Source organism: Scyliorhinus torazame, chromosome 11 (assembly GCF_047496885.1).
Source record: "Scyliorhinus torazame isolate Kashiwa2021f chromosome 11, sScyTor2.1, whole genome shotgun sequence".
Lineage (NCBI taxonomy): Eukaryota > Metazoa > Chordata > Chondrichthyes > Carcharhiniformes > Scyliorhinidae > Scyliorhinus > Scyliorhinus torazame.
In genome coordinates, this window is record NC_092717.1 from 192332682 (window position 1) to 192353099 (window position 20418).

A 20418-nucleotide genomic window follows, 5' to 3' on the forward strand; every position below is an offset into this window, starting at 1 on the left:
GCTCAATGTTATTTCCAGCAGACATTTTCCTTGGAAGGGTTTGCACGTAATGTTAATATGCAACCTTTACAATGTATGCTAATGTGCTTTCAGTACATCACTGTTTTAAAAACATTCGCTTTGATGAAAAACCAATGATTGGAATTTCTTCAATTCAACCCTTATGAAAACAAACTGCCGGGTCGGAGTATCCCCGGAGGGTGGCGCGAATCCCGCCCCGCCGACCCGACGGCGGGTGCCGTATTCTCCAACGCCGTTTTTCGGTTAGGGGTGGGATTCCCGACACGCCGGTCGGGGGCCGTTGGCAGCGACCCCCCCCGGCAATTCTCCAGGCCATGATGGGCTGAGCGGCTGTCCGCTTTGGCAAGTCCTGCCGGCGTGGGTTACGCATGGCCCCACACGGCAGGACCTGGCAGGTAAGTCAGCGGGGGCAGTCCTCAGGGAGGCCATGGTGGCCTGGCCCGCGATCGGGGCCCACTGATCTGCCGGCAGGCCTGTTCTGTGGGGGCACTCCTTTCTTCCGCACGGTCCCTGTAGGGCTCTGCCATGGCTGGCGTGAGGAAGAGAAGCTCCCGCGCATGCGCCAATATACGCAGGCCGGTCTGCGCATGCGTGGAACCACGCTGGCGGTTCCGCGCATGCGCGAGATCACGCCGGCCCTTCGGCGCATGCGCAAACGCGCACTTCGGGGGCTGTTGATGCCGGGGTTGTTGTTGCCGGTTCTCCTGCCGGCGTGGGGACTTAGTCCCCCAGAAAGGAGAACCCTGCTGATAATCTCTCATGAAAACAAACATTTCTATTCTAAAATCATTTGGAACGATCAATCAAGCAGCTCATTTAATAGACACCATAAGACAGGAGCAGAATTAGGCCACTCGGCCCATCGCGCCTGCTCTGCCATTCAATCATGGCTGATATTTTTCTCATCTCCATTCTCCTGCCTTCTCCCCATAACCCCCGATCCCCTTATTAATCAAGAACCTGTCTATCTCTGTCTCAAAGACACTCGGTGATTTGGCCTCCACAGCCTTCTGCGGCAAAGAATTTCACAGATTCACCACCCTCTGGCTGAAGAAATTCCTCCTCATCTCTGTTTTAAAGAACTGTCCCTTTAGTCTGAGGTTGTGCCCTCTGGTTCTAGTTTTTCCTATAAGAGGAAACATTTTATCCACGTCCAATCGATCCAGGCCTTGCAGTATCCTGTAAGTTTCAATAACATAGAACAGTACACCACTGAACAGGCCCTTCGGCCCTCGATGTTGTGCCGAGCTTTGTCCGAAACCAAGATCAAGCTATCCCACGCCCTGTCATTCTGGTGTGCTCCATGTGCCTATCCAATAACCGCTTGAAAGTTCCTAAAGTGTCCAACTCCACTATCACAACAGGCAGTCCATTCCACACCCTTACCATTCTCTGAGTAAAGAACCTACCTCGTACATCCCTCCTATATCTCCCACCCCGAACCTTATAGTTATGCCCCCTTGTAACAGCTACATCCACCCGCGGAAATAGTCTCTGAACGTCCACTCTATCTATCCCCCTCATCATCTTATAAACCTCTATTAAGTCACCTCTCATCCTCCTTCGCTCCAATGAGAAAAGCCCTAGCTCCCTCAACCTTTCCTCATAAGACCTATCCTCCAATCCAGGCAGCATCCTGGTAAATCTCCTTTGCACCTTTTCCAATGCTTCCACATCCTTCCTATAGTAAGGTGACCAGAACTGCACACAATACTCCAATGTGGTCTCACCAGTTGCAGCATAACCCCGCGGCTCTTAAACTCAAGCCCCCTGTTAATAAACGCTAACACACATAGGCCTTCTTCACGGCTCTATCCACTTGAGTGGCAACCTTCAGAGATCTGTGGACATGAACCCCAAGTTCTCGCTGTTCCTCTACATTCCTCAGAACCCTGCCGTTGACGCTGTAATCGGCATTCAAATTTGTCCTACCAAAATGAATCACCTCGCACTTATCAGGGTTAAACACCATCTGCCATTTTTCGGCCCAGCTCTGCATCCTATCAATGTCTCTTTGCAGCCTACAACAGCCCTCCACCTCATCCACTACTCCACCAATCTTGGTGTCCTCCCCCTTCATCTTTCTAAACTCCCAATGAGTACTGACCGAACGAGTACAAACCCAGAATCCTCAACTACTCCTCATATGACAAGCTCTTCATTCTTGTGAACCTCCTCGGGACCCTTTCCAAGGCCAGCACATCCTTCCTTAGATACTGGGCTCAAGACTGCTCACAATACTCCAAATGGGGTCTGACCCGAGCCTTATACAGCTTCAGAAGTACACCCCTGGTCTTGTATTCTAGCCCTCTCGACATGAATGCTAACATTGCATTAGCCTTCCTTTTTTTTTAATACTCTTTTTATTGGCTTTTCTCATATTTATAAGTTACTGTGTATATACATTACATTTTTCTTGCCCGTGCTAATTTACTTTATTTTACAGAGGTTTGTTTTGTCCTTCATTTAACTAACTCTATGTACATTTTGCTGCCCTCTGTATCGGTCTATGATTCCACCCCCCCGCCCCCCCCCCCCCCCCCCAACCCCAAATTGGCTTCAGCACCCTTCCTCTTCTCATGTGGTTTCCCCATCTTCCTTCCTCCCCCCAGCCCTCGGGTTGCACAGTCCTTTGGTTCCCCATCTATCTTTTTTTTCCCCCTTAGCTTACTTTACGCTGCTGGCCTCGAACAGGTTTTGGAACAGGCCGACGAACTGTCCCCAAGTATCCAGGAAGCATTCCTCTGATCCTCGGATGGCGTACTTAATCTTCTCCAGGTGGAGAAATTCCGAGAGGTCAGCGAGCCAGTCTGCAGCTGTGGGTGTTGCTGCCAATCGGCAGCCGAGCAGGATTCTCCGGCGTGCGATTAGGGAAGCGAAAGCAAGGGCATTGGCCCCCTTCCCCATGTGTAGCTCTGGCTGCTCCGATACCCCGAAGATTGCCACTATTGGGCATGGCTTCACCCTCAGCCCCACAGCCTTGGACATTGCCTCGGAGAAGGCTGTCCAGCAAGCTTGGGGCAAGTCCAAAACATGTGGGTGTGGTTGGCCGGGCCTCTCTGGCACCATTCACAATTGTCCTCCACCTCCGGGAAGAACCTGCTCATTCGGGTTCTGGTCAGGTGTGCTCTGAGCACCACTTTGAGCTGCATTAGGCTTAGCCTTGCGCAGGAGGAGGTGGAGTTCACCCTGCTCAGTGCTTCACTCCAGAACCCCATCCCACCTCTGTCCCCAGTTCGTCCTCCCATTTTGTCTGGTCTCGTCCAGTGTGTTCGAGCTCTGTCCAGTAGCTATCTGTATATTTTCCCACATAGCTCCCCCTTCTCGCTGCTTGTGCCTATCAGGTCCTCTAGTAGCGTGTTTTTATGGGCCCCCGGGGTACCCTACTGTCTCTTTGCGGAGGAAGTGTTTTATTTGGAGGTGTCTCAATTCCTGTCCTTTTGCTAGTTTCCACTTCCTTGTCAGTTCGTCCAGTGTCGCCAGTCTACACCCTACGTAGAAGTTCCCCGACCGTCAATGTGCCCCTGTCCCACCTCCACCGTTTGAAGGTGGTATCTAGTATATCTGGGAGGAATCTGTGATTGCTGCAGATGGGGGCCATGGGTGACATTTTGGTTATCCTGAAGTGCTGTCTCAACCGGGTCCACGTTTTCAGCGTGGCCGCTACCACTGGGCTTGTTGTGTATCTTGTTGAGGAGGACGGGAGTGCTGCTGTAGCCAGGGTCCGGAGGGTCGTTCCTTTACAGGATGCCTCCTCCATTTGTACCCAATCTGTGTCGGATTCTTGTACCCAACCCCTCGCATTTGCCTTCCTAACTGCCGACTGAACCTGCACATTAACTTGAAGAGAACGTTGAACACCCCATTATGCTAATGTTAGCTTGTAAAATCAACAATGCAGCACAAATCCCAAAATGATAACCCTCAGGCTTATGCCAACAGTTAATTGAAATGGCCAGCATTGATTAAAATAAAAATTCAAATCCCAGGAAAGACAGTTTTGACAGCTCTATGTCAGTTTTGACAGTTCTTGACAGCTTTGACAGTTCCCATGAGTTTATGCAATCTTCCACACTCTCACATTTACTTTTAACAATCCTAAAGTATACACGACCTCTCCCAAAGGGCATCTTGCCTCTCTCAAAGACCACCTGACCCCTCTCAAATAATACCTTACCTCTGCCAAAGGACACCTGACTTCATTGAAACCATATCCAAATGGGTGCCTTACATCTCCAAAAGTGTATGCTGGCTATCCAAATCCATCCACAAGGTTCAGACCTGCTCCTACTCGGTCTAATCTGCACACTTCAGGTTTTAGACATTGACCGTATCAAAATTACAAGCATATCATAATCTTTATTATAGAAGCAGCTGCTTATTTAGATGGACAACTGGCTCTGTGAATCCGTCCCCATTTCCCTCCCCCCACCCCATCCGAAAATGGCAGTAGCTGGGTTTGGGGGTGGGAATTCTGGATTTGGTATTCTGCCAGCCTTTGTGTGCAGATAGCCTCTCGATCTGTGCTAAAATCCAGTTCTATCTCTTACTGCCATTTCCATGGCTGTAGCCTCATTGCAGGTCTCCGTCCAGGGCAGCTTATTGCCTTTGCTGAAAACCTTGACCTGTATTTTGTTGTTCTTTAAGCCTCCTACGAAAACCTCTCTCAAGTCAATTTCTAAGTCCGCACAATGCCCAGCTATGATATAGGTAAAGAGGTCCACTGATGCAGATCACACTTTCCAGGTATGAGTAATGGGATAAAGTTTGCCCTGTGCAACTGACAGAATGAGAGGCTAATAAAAATCCTTAAAGAAGTAAATCCAGAAGTGGACCATCTGAAGGGAAGGGAGCAGTGGGAGAGGGCTGCCCTCTAAGCTTTCCTAGAGGTACAGTCTCAGACTTAGCAAAATTTATTCTATAAGCTGAGAAGGAGCGAAACCAATCAATAATGTCGATAATAGCAGGAACAGAAATTTCAGGCTCACACAAATATAGTAAAACATCATCAGTGTACAACATAATCTTATGCTGCTTCCCACCAATAGCTAAACCAAGCACCAAAGGGTTCTGTCTAATCGCCTCAGCTAAGGGCTCGATAGCAATTGCAAATAACAAAGGTGATAGAGGGCCTGGTCCCCTGTGGAAGACTAAAATGATTAGATCTCTAACTGCAAGTAGGATTTTATAAAGTGCCTTTGTCCATTCAATAAAATCTCTCCCCGAATCCCCTCCCAGTCCAACTGTATCTGACGTATGAAATAAATAGTCCTACTCCAATTAGTGCATCTTCAGGTGATCTGTTTTAGATAAACGGCTATAAAAACATTTAAATGACCGACTAATATCCTCAGTGTTAAACATCCTATTGCCCTTTGAATCCAGTACAGAAAAAAATAATCCAAGAGTGTACTTCTTTGTAAGGAAAGGTAAGTGTCCAAATTCATATAGTTTCCATTTTGCAAATTTCATTCTCCTTTCAGCATGCTGAGTCAACAAGGGGTTCGAAGCTGTTTGGACTGCATTAATTTATTTCAACACGAAATGACTAGGATTTCTAACAAACTCTCCTTCTGCTTCAGCCATGATTGAATGGCGGAACAGACTCGATGGGCCAAGTGGCCTGATTCTACTCCTATGTCTTATGGTCTTATATCTCGAACAGTTTTATTTCTAGCTGACGTTGACGCACCATGGGCGCGATTCTCTGAAATGGAGACAGAGTGTTCGCGCCGTCGTGAACCTCGACGGCGCGAAACAACCCCTGTCCCGACCGATTCAGGGCCCGAAAATGGGCTAGGAGCGGCGCCGCGTCATTTACGCGCGGCAGGCCTTGGCGCCGCGTAAAGGCGGCGCCGCATACATGACGCGGCCAGCGCTGCATAACCGGCGTCACCCGTGCATGCGTGGTTGCTGTCCTCCCCGAGTCTGCCCCGCAAGAAGATGTCCGACGGATCTTGCGGGGCTGCGGAAAAAAGGAGGTCCTCCTTCAGAGTGGCCGGCCTGACAATCGGTGGGCACCGATCGCAGGCCAGACCCCATTTGAGGCCCCCCCTGGTGCAGGATCCCCCCCCCCCCCCCCCCCCCCACCTGCAGGCCGCCCCCCCCAGCATTCCCGCGCTGTTCCCGCCAGCAGTGACCAGGTGTGGACGGCGCCGGGGGGAACCCGGTTTTGGGCAGGCCGCTCGGCCCATCCGGCACTGAGAATCGCGGGGTACCGGTGAATCGCCATTTTGGCTGTCTCGGGCAATTCACTGGACCGCGCCGCGCAAAACGCAATTGTGCCGATTTGGCCGCTTCCGTGAATCGCGGGAGGGCATTGGACCGGTATCGCGGGAAAATCTCGCGACCCAGGCGATTCGCTGAAACGGCGCGGGAGCAGAGAATTGCGCCCCATATGTTCCGCTTTCTGTTGGATATAGGAGAAGTTACCAACCCTTGTGCAAAAGCCTTACAAGTCTCCCACAGGATTAAGGGCTTAACTTCAGAAAGAGGATTTATTGAATAGAAAGTCAAATTCAGATTTAAAACAAGAAATGAAATTGTGATCTTTCAGCAGAGAAGCATTAAATTTCCATAATCTAGATTGTAAATCTATCCCCTTGGGTGAAAATTCCAGGAAGACAGGAGCATGATCAGAGATCACAATACCACCTACGGAGCAGGAAACTACTGATTGTTTTTGGGATGAAGAAGTAATCAATCTTGGTATTACATTGGTGGGAGCAGAGAAGAATCATAGATCATAGAATTTACAGTGCAGAAGGAGGCCATTCGGCCCATCGAGTCTGCACCGGCGCTTGGAAAGAGCACCCTACCCAAGGTCAACACCTTGGTGACTTCCAGCATGTTTAACCCGCGGTGATGTGCCAGTTACATGCAGCAACAAAACCCCATTGACCAGCTGGTGAGATGGAGAATTCCGCCATTGGCGGGGCACACCGCACCGAATGGAGAATCCTGCCCCAAGCTTCTGTTATGGGCCAGGGTTTAGAGAACCCCAAAGTGTATCATGGAGTTCATCTGACCCACAACTTTTAATAGATTGTGGTATGGGGAGCACACGGCCCACTCTACAGGTATGGTACAGCAGAAATCGAAAAGTATTTTTAAAAACAAAACCCTGTTTATTCTATGAACTCAAGTTAACCTTTTTAAAACATACAGTGAACATCTTAGCAACCATTAATTCAAATACAACCCCCAAAGAATACAACACTAAGTAATCCTTTAAGCTTTCCTTTTAACATCCATAAGACTTAAAACACCTTTTACCAGAAGCACATCAGGTTAAAGTCACTACTGTTATTAGTTTTAAATTACCAGGATCGATTTACAGTCTTTAGATTACAGAGAGAGATTCATACACCTGGCTGTGACTGCAGCTATCCAGCTCTGAAAACGAAACTAAAACACACCCTGCAGCAAACAGCCTAAAACAAAAGTAAAAAGCTGACAGCTCCACCCACTCTCTGACATCACTGCAGTAGTAAACACCCATTTCTTAAAGGTACTCTCACTACAGATATTTACATACACACCCATTTACAAACACCCATTTCTTAAAGGTACCCTCACATGGTACTTCTCACCAATTACTTTGATAATATCAGTAGTCATCAGTTGTAAAACCTTTGAAAGTGCTGACTCATTCTCCAAGTCGCCATGTTAAAGAACCAATTCAAAGAACAACAAAGAACAAAGAAATGTACAGCACAGGAACAGGCCCTTCGGCCCTCCAAGCCCGTGCCGACCATACTGCCCGACTAAACTACAATCTTCTACACTTCCTGGGTCCGTATCCTTCTATTCCCATCCTATTCATATATTTGTCAAGATGCCCCTTAAATGTCCCTATCGTCCCTGCCTCCACTACCTCCTCCGGTAGTGAGTTCCAGGCACCCACTACCCTCTGCGTAAAAAACTTGCCTCGTACATCTACTCTAAACTTTGCCCCTCTCACCTTAAACCTATGCCCCCTAGTAATTGACCCCTCTACCCTGGGGAAAAGCCTCTGACTATCCACTCTGTCTATGCCCCTCATAATTTTGTATACCTCTATCAGGTCGCCCCTCAACCTCCTTCGTTCCAGTGAGAACAAACCGAGTTTATTCAATCGCTCCTCATAGCTTATGCCCTCCATACCAGGCAACATTCTGGTAAATCTCTTCTGCACCCTCTCTAAAGCCTCCACATCCTTCTGGTAGTGTGGCGACCAGAATTGAACACTATACTCCAAGTGTGGCCTAACTAAGGTTCTATACAGCTGCAACATGACTTGCCAATTCTTATACTCAATGCCCCGGCCAATGAAGGCAAGCATGCCGTATGCCTTCTTGACTACCTTCTCCACCTGTGTAGCCCCTTTCAGTGATCTGTGGACCTGTACTCCTAGATCTCTTTGACTTTCAATACTCTTGAGGGTTCTACCATTCACTGTATATTCCCTACCTGCATTAGCCCTTCCAAAATGCATTACCTCACATTTGTCCAGGTTAAACTCCATCTGCCATCTCTCCGCCCAAGTCTCCAGACAATCTAAATCCTGCTGTATCCTCAGACAGTCCTCATCGCTATCCGCAATTCCACCAACCTTTGTGTCGTCTGCAAACTTACTAATCAGACCAGTTACATTTTCCTCCAAATCATTTATATATACTACAAAGAGCAAAGGTCCCAGCACTGATCCCTGTGGAACACCACTGGTCACAGCCCTCCAATTAGAAAAGCATCCCTCCATTGCTACCCTCTGCCTTCTATGGCCTAGCCAGTTCTGTATCCACCTTGCCAGTTCACCCCTGATCCCGTGTGACTTCACCTTTTGTACTAGTCTACCATGAGGGACCTTGTCAAAGGCCTTACTGAAGTCCATATAGACAACATCTACTGCCCTACCTGCATCAATCATCTTAGTGACCTCCTCGAAAAACTCTATCAAGTTAGTGAGACACGACCTCCCCTTCACAAAACCGTGCTGCCTCTCACTAATACGTCCATTTGCTTCCAAATGGGAGTAGATCCTGTCTCGAAGAATTCTCTCCAGTAATTTCCCTACCACTGAAGTAAGGCTCACCGGCCTGTAGTTCCCGGGATTATCCCTGCCACCCTTCTTAAACAGAGGAACAACATTGGCTATTCTCCAGTCCTCCGGGACATCCCCTGAAGACAGCGAGGATCCAAAGATTTCTGTCAAGGCCTCAGCAATTTCCTCTCCAGCCTCCTTCAGTATTCTGGGGTAGATCCCATCCGGCCCTGGGGACTTATCTACCTTAATATTTTTTAAGACACCCAACACCTCGTCTTTTTGGATCACAATGTGACCCAGGCTATCTACACCCCCTTCTCCAGACTCAACATCTACCAATTCCTTCTCTTTGGTGAATACTGATGCAAAGTATTCATTTAGTACCTCGCCCATTTCCTCTGGCTCCACACATAGATTCCCTTGCCTATCCTTCAGTGGGCCAACCCTTTCCCTGGCTACCCTCTTACTTTTTATGTAAGTGTAAAAAGCCTTGGGATTTTCCTTAACCCTATTTGCCAATGCCTTTTCATGACCCCTTCTAGCCCTCCTGACTCCTTGCTTAAGTTCCTTCCTACTTTCCTTATATGCCACACAGGCTTTGTCTGTTCCCAGCCTTTTAGCCCTGACAAATGCCTCCTTTTTCTTTTTGACGAGGCCTACAATATCACTCGTCATCCAAGGTTCCCGAAAATTGCCGTATTTATCTTTCTTCCTCACAGGAACATGCCTGTCCTGTATTCCTTTCAACTGACACTTGAAAGCCTCCCACATGTCAGATGTTGATTTGCCCTCAAACATCCGCCCCCAATCTATGTTCTTCAGTTCCCGCCTAATATTGTTATAATTAGCCTTCCCCCAATTTAGCACATTCATCCTCGGACCACTCTTATCCTTGTCCACCAGTACTTTAAAACTTACTGAATTGTGGTCACTGTTACCGAAATGCTCCCCTACTGAAACATCTACCACCTGGCCGGGCTCATTCCCCAATACCAGGTCCAGTACCGCCCCTTCCCTAGTTGGACTGTTTACATATTGTTTTAAGAAGCCCTCCTGGATGCTCCTTACAAACTCTGCCCCGTCTAAGCCCCTGGCACTAAGTGAGTCCCAGTCAATATTGGGGAAGTTGAAGTCTCCCATCACCACAACCCTGTTGTTTTTACTCTTTTCCAAAATCTGTCTACCTATCTGCTCCTCTATCTCCCGCTGGCTGTTGGGAGGCCTGTAGTATACCCCCAACATTGTGACTGCACCCTTCTTATTCCTGATCTCTACCCATATAGCCTCACTGCCCTCTGAGGTGTCCTCTCGCTGTATAGCTGTGATACTCTCCTGAACAAGTAGCGCAACTCCGCCTCCCCTTTTACATCCCCCTCTATCCCGCCTGAAACATCTAAATCCTGGAACGTTTAGCTGCCAATCCTGCCCTTCCCTCAACCAGGTCTCTGTAATGGCAACAACATCATAGTTCCAAGTAGTAATCCAAGCTCTAAGTTCATCTGCCTTACCCGTAATGCTCCTTGCATTAAAACATATGCACTTCAGGCCACCAGACCCGCTGTGTTCAGCAACTTCTCCCCGTCTGCGCTGCCTCAGAGCCACACTGTCCCTATTCCCTAGTTCTCCCTCAATGCTCTCACCTTCTGACCTATAGCTCCCGTGCCCACCCCCCTGCCATACTAGTTTAAACCCTCCCGTGTGACACTAGCAAACCTCGCGGCCAGGATATTTATGCCTCTCCGGTTTAGATGCAACCCGTCCATCTTATACAGGTCACACCTGCCCCGGAAGAGCTCCCAGTGGTCCAGATAACAGAAACCCTCCCTCCTACACCAGCTGTTTAGCCACGTGTTTGTCTGCTCTATCTTCCTATTTCTAGCCTCACTGGCACGTGGCACAGGGAGTAATCCCGAGATTACAACCCTCGAGGTCCTGTCTTTTAACTTTCTGCCTAGCTCCCTGAACTCCTGCTGCAGGACCTCATGCCCCTTCCTGCCTATGTCGTTAGTACCAATATGTACAACGACCTCTGCCTGTTTGCCCTCCCCCTTCAGGATTCCCTCTACCCGTTCGGAGACATCCTGGACCCTGGCACCAGGGAGGCAACATACCATCCTGGAGTCTCTTTCACGTCCACAGAAGCGCCTATCTGTGCCCCTGACTATAGAGTCCCCTATAACTATTACTCTTCTGCGCTTTGACCCTCCCTTCTGAACATCAGAGCCAGCCGTGGTGCCACTGCTCTGGCTGCTGCTGTTTTCCCCTGATAGGCTATCCCCCCCGACAGTATCCAAAGGGGTATATCTGTTCGAGAGGGGGACAACCACAGGGGATTCCTGCACTGACTGCCTGCCCTTTCTGGTGGTCACCCATTTCTCTGCCTGCACCTTGGGTGTGACCACACTTACATAACTGCGATCTATGACGCTTTCCGCCACCTGCATGCTCCTAAGTGCATCCAATTGCTGCTCCAACCGAACCATGCGGTCTGTGAGGAGCTGCAGTTGGGTGCACTTTCTGCAGATGAAGCCATCCGGGACACTGGAAGCCTCCCGGACCTGCCACATCTCACAGTCAGAGCACAGCACCCCTCTAACTGACATTGCGTCAATTAATTAAAATTAAAATTTGTCTTTTTTTTTTTAATACTTTTTTTAAATTTCAAAGTTACTGTCAACTATCTGTTTCCTAGCACTAGATTTCTAATAGAAATGCGATAGCTAACTATAATATTCTCCGATCTCTGGCTTAGATATCCTCTAAATTATAATTAAGTTATTATGTTTAATTAGATCCCAAATACTCAAAAAAATTTAGGTTAGAATCCCAACCAGCCACTCAGGTCACAGCTTTTCTGTGATGTCACTTCAGTTTCCCCCCGACACACACAATTTGAAAAACAGGTATAAAAGTAAAAATCACTTGCTTACCTTCTGAGATGTTCTCAGGTTCCCTCGCTGACAGAGACTGCTCCTCCACCTCCAATCCTTGACCTGCACAATGCTAATAATATAATAATATAATATGGCACTTACCTTACACCAATGGGTCTTATTATTAGGTTAGAGGAGGAGGGCGGGTGGGAGACACTACACGTGTCCAAAGGGCTGCTCCTGCAAAGGTAAGTGCTTTTAAATTCACTACTCACCTCCAAGAAGGCCCCTGCGCACCGCTGCCGCCGAAATCCAAAGGGCTGCTCCTGTAAAGGTAAGTGGTTTTAAACTAACTACTCACCTCCCAGAAGGCCCCTGCGCACCGCTGCCGCCGAAATCCAAAGGGCTGCTCCTGTAAAGGTAAGAGCTTTTAAACTAACTACTCACCTCCCAGAAGGCCCCTGCGCACCGCTGCCGCCGAAATCCAAAGGGCTGCTCCTGTAAAGGTAAGAGCTTTTAAACTCACTACTCACCTCCCAGAAGGCCCCTGCGCACCGCTGCCGCCGAAATCCAAAGGGCTGCTCCTGTAAAGGTAAGTGCTTTTAAACTAACTACTCACCTCCCAGAAGGCCCCTGCGCACCGCTGCCGCCGAAATCCAAAGGGCTGCTCCTGTAAAGGTAAGTGCTTTTAAATTCACTACTCACCTCCAAGAAAGCCCCTGCGCACCGCTGCCGCCGAAATCCAAAGGGCTGCTCCTGTAAAGGTAAGTGCTTTTAAATTCACTACTCACCTCCAAGAAGGCCCCTGCGCACCGCTGCCGCCGAAATCCAAAGGGCTGCTCCTGTAAAGGTAAGAGCTTTTAAACTAACTACTCACCTCCCAGAAGGCCCCTGCGCACCGCTGCCGCCGAAATCCAAAGGGCTGCTCCTGTAAAGGTAAGTGCTTTTAAATTCACTACTCACCTCCAAGAAGGCCCCTGCGCACCGCTGCCGCCGAAATCCAAAGGGCTGCTCCTGCAAAGGTAAGTGCTTTTAAATTCACTACTCACCTCCAAGAAGGCCCCTGCGCACCGCTGCCGCCGAAATCCTCTCAGCTTGTCCGGTTGATCTTTCTTGTCATTGATTTTCTTTGCATTTCTTGGCATTCTGACCAAAAATCCTCCCAGGAAATAATATGAAGTTTTCACACCTAATTTATCTGAGTCTGAGCACAATAAATGAAAGGATTTCTAGCAGAGTAACGGCAGAGCCCACAGGAAACGCAGCTATTACCGCGCCTACAGGACATGACCTCCTGAATGGATTTTTACAACAGTCAACGATAACTACCATGGTCACCATTACTGAGACTGGTTTTCCATTCCAGATTTTATTGACTGCAAATTCCCCCAGCTGCCGTGCTGGGATAGGAACCTGTGCCCCCGGAGAATTATCTTGGGTCTCCGGATTTCTAGTCCAGTGACATTACCACCTTCTACCCAGGTGCTGTAGCAATATGCATTCAGTATGCACATTGCAGTTTGGAGCTATGGATAGCGATGGTAGAGGCTCCAACTTTCTTTCCATCACATGTCTGACCAGGAATCTCTCCCACTCTCACCGACAGCCATTGGCTTGTGTTGGAGGGATTTGCAGGTTCATGGTCAACCTGTTTGTATGCGGTACAATTGGACCTTCCCTGGCCATCAACTCCTGGAGTGAAACTTAAACCCAGATCTTCTGACTCAGGCAAGAATACCCTGCACCATAAGTCCTCTGTAGCTTGTGTGCACATGTATCCAAAGAGCACTACAAGAGAGGTAGTTTCTTGCACACAAGTGAAGACCTTTATGTTAGCTGGGTTATGTTGTTATAGATCTACTGTTTACAGAAACACATTGGGGAAAATACAACTCAAGCAAGGTATAAGTGTAACTATTGCATTAAAGCTAGTGTTCATATTGAAAAGGAATTTATAGATTTGTACAGCTGCACCTTTTTATTTAACTAGATTTGTGCCAAGGTTGAAAAGTACACACATTTTCAGTTGAATTTTTTTTTTTACAACATTTATTCCCACCTGTAGTTATAGTTGCGAAAGCAGATATTTTTTAAATCTGTAGTTTTCCTGAGTGCAACTTCATAAAGTTGGCTTTTATTTTCAAATGTCACTGTTCTTCTGACCACAGGTGTTGGACCCGTTCAGCAGTGCTGAAGCATCGCTGTCTGGAAGTTGTCAGTCACTGGACAGATCAATAGACAGGTAGATACTTGCTCAAATTGGATGGCACTATTATTTGTATTGTTATGTTTAGTCTTTTGTTAAAAGAAAAAACGGATGGGATTTTCCTGTCTTTCCTGCGGTGTGACCGGCTCACCCCATGGCGGGGTGGGTGACACACACAAAATGACATAGACTTTGGCGGGACTGGAAGATCCCGCTGGGGTCCAATGGCGAGCCATCTTCACCACCGAAAAACATGCCACAGGAGTCCAGATAATCCCAGCCATGATGTTTCCTATTCTCTTGAGCAGCTTGATTTATTTGGCAACATTGGGCTGAATTATCCGCTGCATCGGGAACTCCGCTACTGGTGGCATAGAATCCAGCATAGGGCAGGAAACGTGATCGGCGCCTGCCGTCCCGATGCTCTGGTACCACGCTGGTGTCGGGATTTATGTTTGCGTACCGCACAAGCAGGAGGAGGCAAATGGGTCAGTAAGACTTGCATCTTACTAAAGGGCCATGCACCATTCTCCAGTCCCTCGTGATTCTCCGGTCCTCTGGGTTGGAAATCAGGTGGGCGAGAATTGGTGCAGGTCTTGACGAGCGTGTACCTGACGCAGAGGACTTCACGGTGGGCCATGAGGGTAACTCTAAAGGAATTGCCCCCAAAGTCCATCGGAGGGCCATCCTCTCTCTCCCCCTCCCACACACACACAATGCAAGACCCGCCCACCCCACCACCCCCGCCTAATTAACGAGACCCCTCAGAAACCCCCCAATTAAAGAGACCCTGCAAAGGATCCAATAATTAAAAAGACCCCTAATTAAAGTGACCCCTGCTAGAGACTCCTAATTAAAGAGATCACCTAGAGACCCCCTAATTAAAGTCATCCCCACCAGAGATCCCCGAGAAGAGAGACTCCTGTCTGGAAGCCCCCGGAAGAAAGACCCTTGTCTGGAAGCTCCCCAGAAGAGAGACCCCTATCTAGAAACTAGAGAGCAGTCCAGCCAAGCAGTGAACAAAATCAATGCTTTAAAATTCACCTGTGCAATATACCTGCTGCCTCCGACAAGGGAAGCAGCACCTGGCAATTCCTGGAAACAGAAAACCAGTCAGCTGGGTTTAAACGCCCTCAGAACTTTGATCTGCAAGCGATTCATTAATTTCTCTGTGAAATTGATTTTCCTAGGCTGTGATTGGCAGCTTCCACACACACCCAACTATCTGCATTATTTCATTCATCTCCCCATTACAGGGGTAGATGGGGGGGTTCTCCCTATTACAGGGGTACCAGTGGGGGATCTCCCTATTACTGTGGGGTGCCGTGGTGGGAGGTCTGGTAGGGGAGGCATTGGCAAGCAGTGCATTGTTGGGTGTGGTTCTCAGATGGGCTTGGATAGTCTCTACCAGCATGACCCTGGCTTGGTGGACCTCGCGGTGGGCCAAGGGGGAAACCGTTGCCCCCTTGGCCCACCCCGAGGTCCTCCAGGTCAGTGCCTTGCAGGTAGGGACGACAGGTGATCCGTGCCCACTTAATTCCCAGCCGCGGGGACCGGAGAATCATGGAGGGCTGGAGCATAGTGTGCCGGGCCCGCTACATAGATACATGCTGCTGCTGGAGTGTGGCTTGGACCTCGTTCCCGCAACCAGTGGGGGGTTGGAGCATCGCGATCGGGTCGGCCCCGGCGTTGATCTCAATTTTCCCCCAACGTTTGATTCTGCGTCTCATCGGGGAACACGGGGCTGGATTCTCCGATTTTGAGGCTATGTCCGGAGGAAGTGTCTAGGCCCCAGTACCGAATGCGTAAAATGTATTTCCCTCCTGATATAAACACATGGAGAAATGCCAGGTTCATGGTCGCGCCGTACAACATGGCGCCGGCTGCGTGGGAACCCGACCTGCCAGATAGTGCCCCCTGTATCCCTCCGGGCCAACCCCCACCAGTCCCCCCAGTCCTCGCCGAAGCCCCCCCCGGCTGGCAGTATGGCTCCTCCCCGACTGTTGCGGTCCTGGACATGCGAGGTTCACGAACACTGAGAGCACACGTGTCCCGCGCCGCCGGGAACTCAGCCCATCGGGGCGGTGCATCGGGGGAGGGCCTTCAAGAAACGTCCTGAGGACGTCCCAATGGCATGCACGTACTCGTCGATGAAACCGTTTTGGACAGAGTGAAGCATACGAAAACAGCCCCCCCCCCCGATTTGGTCGTAAACGGGGATTCTCCGCCCGATCGCCGTTTGCGATATCAGCGTCGCGCAACGGAGAAGCCCGCCCATGATCCGGGCTGGAGAATCCCGCCCATTGATTCATAACACACTACAATTCCATAGGCAGGAACTTTCTGGCCGTGCATGCCGGTGCGATCTTCCCGTCTCACCAATGGTGCACCCTGCCGTGGGTTTCCCGGAAGTGAGGGGTGCGTTCAGCGGAAAATCCAATTGACAACAGCGGGACCAGAAAATCCTAAACTGGCCAATGGCAGATGACCTCCTGCCACCGTGAAAGATATGGCTAGTTGCACGGTAAATCCCACTCATAGATACTGACAGCCATGAAGGAGCCAAAGCAATGAGTATTGATTGGGTGTGTGTGTGCACGGTGGAATCTCAGCTGAGTCCAAATTTATCCCCACATGACTTTCTAATAGGAATCACTAGATGGGAATAAACAGCCTGAAGCCTAGATGAGATTTTTCTCTTTCTCACTCTCATTCTCTTTAAATTTTTAATGTTGTCTCCCTCCCTGTTTCCTGTGCTGCACGAGTCCGAAATAATAAATAAGCAGGTAAATATCTGGTTGCTGTGCATAGTGTAAATGTAGTAAATGTATTTTTGACCAAATCATAGAGTAGAATCATAGAATCCCTACAGTACAAAAGGAGGCCATTTGGCCCATCGAGTCTGCACCAACCCTCTGAAAGAGCAGCCTACCTAGGCCCAATCCCCTACCCTAGCTCCGTAACCCCACCTAAGTACAATTTAGCATAGTCAATCCACTTATCCTGCACATCTCTGGACTTGTGGGAGGAAACCAGAGAACCTGGAGGAAACCCACACAGATACTGGGAGAAACTGCAAGTGCAAACTCCACACAGGCAGTTGCCCGAGGTCGGATTCGAACCTGGATCCTGGGTGTTATGAGGCAGCAGTGCTAGCTACTGTGCCGCCCAAATCCTTTGCAGTACATTTCACATTCAATTGTAAATCGACTTTTGATGTCACTACATACAGACGAATGATTACTAAGAAATAAAAAACATTCCATTCCATTTTTAAAAATCAATTTGATATGTCACCTTCTGATTTCTAAATAATTTGACGTCTTTCCATGTTTTATTTTCAAAATTCATAGCCCATCTTTCACCCAGCCTGGACTTGCGAAGAGTTATCCTGATGATTGCTTCAATTTTAAAGGTAAGAATTACATGTAGAACACCTGCCAATTCTGTGCATTTCTAAAAACCAAGATGCATGTTGGAGCATAGGTAATTAATACTTATCTTAAGGAAGGGTAGGGATAGAGAGATCTCTGGAGTATTTCAAGAGGCGATTGGGTGCTATGCTGGTGGGAAGGTAGGTTTGTGTGGATGGTTAAATCAGATTTACTGAAGGACATTCATCATTCAAATGGGACAGTTTAAATGAAGACAATGAAGAGAAGATGGTGGAGGTAGAGCATAATTCACTTCCACAGAGGTAATTATGGTGGCCCTTTTGGCTTCACGGTGAGACTATTATGATTAGCAGCATCCTGAAAAATTATGATTTTGGTCTCAACTAGCTCATGACAAGAGGAAGAATGGAGGTTTTGGCACTGGATAATCAATCTGAATGGAAGACTATTAGCAGGCTTTTTTATTGTAATTCATTAATTGGCTGTGCGTATTTGGGGTCTACGCTCACATTTATTGCCTGTCTCTAATTGCCTTCAAGAATGTGGTGATGGGCTACCTTCTTGAAAAGGTACAGTTCTCGGAAATGCATCACCTCACACTTTTCAGGGTTAAATTCCAGTTGTCACTCTTCTGCCCATCTGACCAGCCTGCCTATATCGCTCTGTAATCGAAGGTTTTCTTCCTCTCTATTTACCACACCACCAATTTTTGTGTCACCTGCGAACTTAATGATCATACCACCCACTTTCTCACCTTGATCATTAATGTACACTACAAACAGCAAATGACCCAACGCCAATCCCTGCAGTACACCGCTGGTTCTTAAACGGCTGCCTGTTTAGCAATAACTTGTTTTTGGGAGACTGTTTCTGCAGCTGGTTGTGATTGTGATGGTGGCTGCTAGTATCTCTTTCTCCAGTTATTGTGGTACGGATGCCCCTCCCTATCAACTGGGTGGGGGTAACAGAATTAGCGTTGTGGGGGGAGGGGAGGGGGAGCTGCTGCCATACCTCAGGATTGGGCCGTTCACACAAAATGGTGGCCCGATACTGGGAATCCGGCGAGCTCACAATCATACATGTATTCTCATGCTTAAGGAGAGAGACTCACACTTGGGTCCCACTCTCAGCACCAGCGGAGACCAGTTCGGATTCTCCGCTGACGGGAGCACTTAGTCTCCAGAATGGAGAATCCAAGTCCATTTCCAACAAATTTGATTGGATTTTTAGAGGAGGTTTTGAGGTGTGTAGCTGAGCGCAGTGCAGTTGATGTAGTCTACATGGATTTCAATAAGGCTTTAGACAAGGTCCCGCATGGGAGACTAATCAAGGAGGTAAGAGCCCATGGGATCCAGGGCAAATTTGTAAATTAGATCCAAAATTGGCTTAGTGGCAGGAGGCAGAGCGTGTTGGTCAAAGGTTAGTTTCTGTGTCTGGAAACCTGTGTCCAGTGGTGTACGGCAAGGATCGGTGCTGTTTGTAATGTAAATTAATGATCGCGACATGAATGTGGATGGTTTAATCAATAAGTTCGCAGAGAATTGGTGGTGTGGTGAATAGTGAGGAGGAAAGCCCGAGATTAGAGAATGATATAGACGGGCTGGTCAGATGGGCAGAAGAGTGATAAATGGGATTTAACCCTGCAAAGTGTGAGGTGATGCATTTTGGGAGGGTTAACAAGGCAAGGGAATACACAATGAAAGGTGTACAGAGGACCAGTGAGACCTTGGGGTGCATGTCCAAAAATCCCTGAAGGCAGCAGGACACGTAGTTACGGTGCTTAAGAAGGCATATGGGATCATTGCCTTTGTTAGCTGAGGCATAGAATACAAGTGCATGGAGGTTATGATGGAGCTGTATAAAACACTCGTTAGGTCACAGCTGGAGTACTGTGTGCAGCTCTGGTCGCCACACTATAGGAAGGATGTGATTGAACAAGAAACGGTCCAGAGGAGATTCATCAGGATGTTTCCTGGGCTGGAGCATTTCAGCTATGAACAGAGGCTGTTTAGGTTGGGATTGTTCCCGACAGAGCAGAGAAGGCTGAGGGGGGGCCTACAAAATTACGAGAGATATAGGGGTAGGGTAGATAGGAAAAAATGTTTCCCCTCAGTAGAGGGGTCAGTAACCTGGGGGCATAGATTTAAGGTAATGTGCTGGAGATTTAGAGGGAATTTTAGGAAAAGCTTTTTCACCCAAAGGATTGTGCAAATCTGTAACTCACTGCCTGAAAGGGTGGTAGAGGTGGGAACTCTTACAATATTTAAGAAGTATTTAGATGATCACTTGAAACGCCATAGCATACAAGGCTATGGACAAGTGCTTGAACATGGGGTTAGAATAAATAGGTGCTTGATGGCCAGCACAGACATGATGGGCCGAAGGGTCTCTTTCTGTGCTGTAAATCCGATGACAATCTGACTAGTGCAAGTGCTCAATTATACCTGGCCTGACAAAATTGGAATTACCACTTACAATTCACTCACGTACTCAAAATGGAAAATATCTCAAGACTCTAAGCAGCTGGCAACATAACCTGAGCAGGAGTAGAATGAAGTATGACTTTTTGCACGTTCATTGCTGCCCAGATTTTTTCCCCCGGGTCATTAACCTTGAATTGGAAAAGGAAACTAGTCATTTCTGTCCCTTTCCATTACATCATCCAGTTTGCGTGAAACTTGTACCAACAGAAGTACATGGCGTTAAATTTGATTTTAACCCGGCATAGATTATTTTATAAGTATTGTAAATGGAAAGTAATGAGAGACACTGAAGAGTTTACCCGCACCCTCTTGATGTTGTTGTCCTGAAGCACCTGACAATAGTGCATTCCAATGCAGTGAGGCTTGGCCACTTACAGACCAGCTGCTCCGTTTGAAATCAAACAGGCCAGGCATC

At 48.2% G+C, this 20418-nt stretch overlaps 1 protein-coding gene across 4 annotated transcripts in view; it reads left to right on the forward strand.

Annotated features, from left to right (window-relative positions):
• The window catches only part of map3k22 (mitogen-activated protein kinase kinase kinase 22), a 206841-nt gene that overhangs the window by 92352 nt on the left and 94071 nt on the right, over positions 1–20418 (forward strand). For all 4 annotated transcript variants that reach the window (XM_072468212.1, XM_072468213.1, XM_072468210.1 and 1 more), the window contains 2 exons: positions 14088–14161; positions 17479–17540. In XM_072468212.1, the coding sequence (XP_072324313.1) occupies positions 14088–14161; positions 17479–17540 (136 nt within the window). The remainder of the gene's footprint in view (positions 1–14087; positions 14162–17478; positions 17541–20418) is intronic.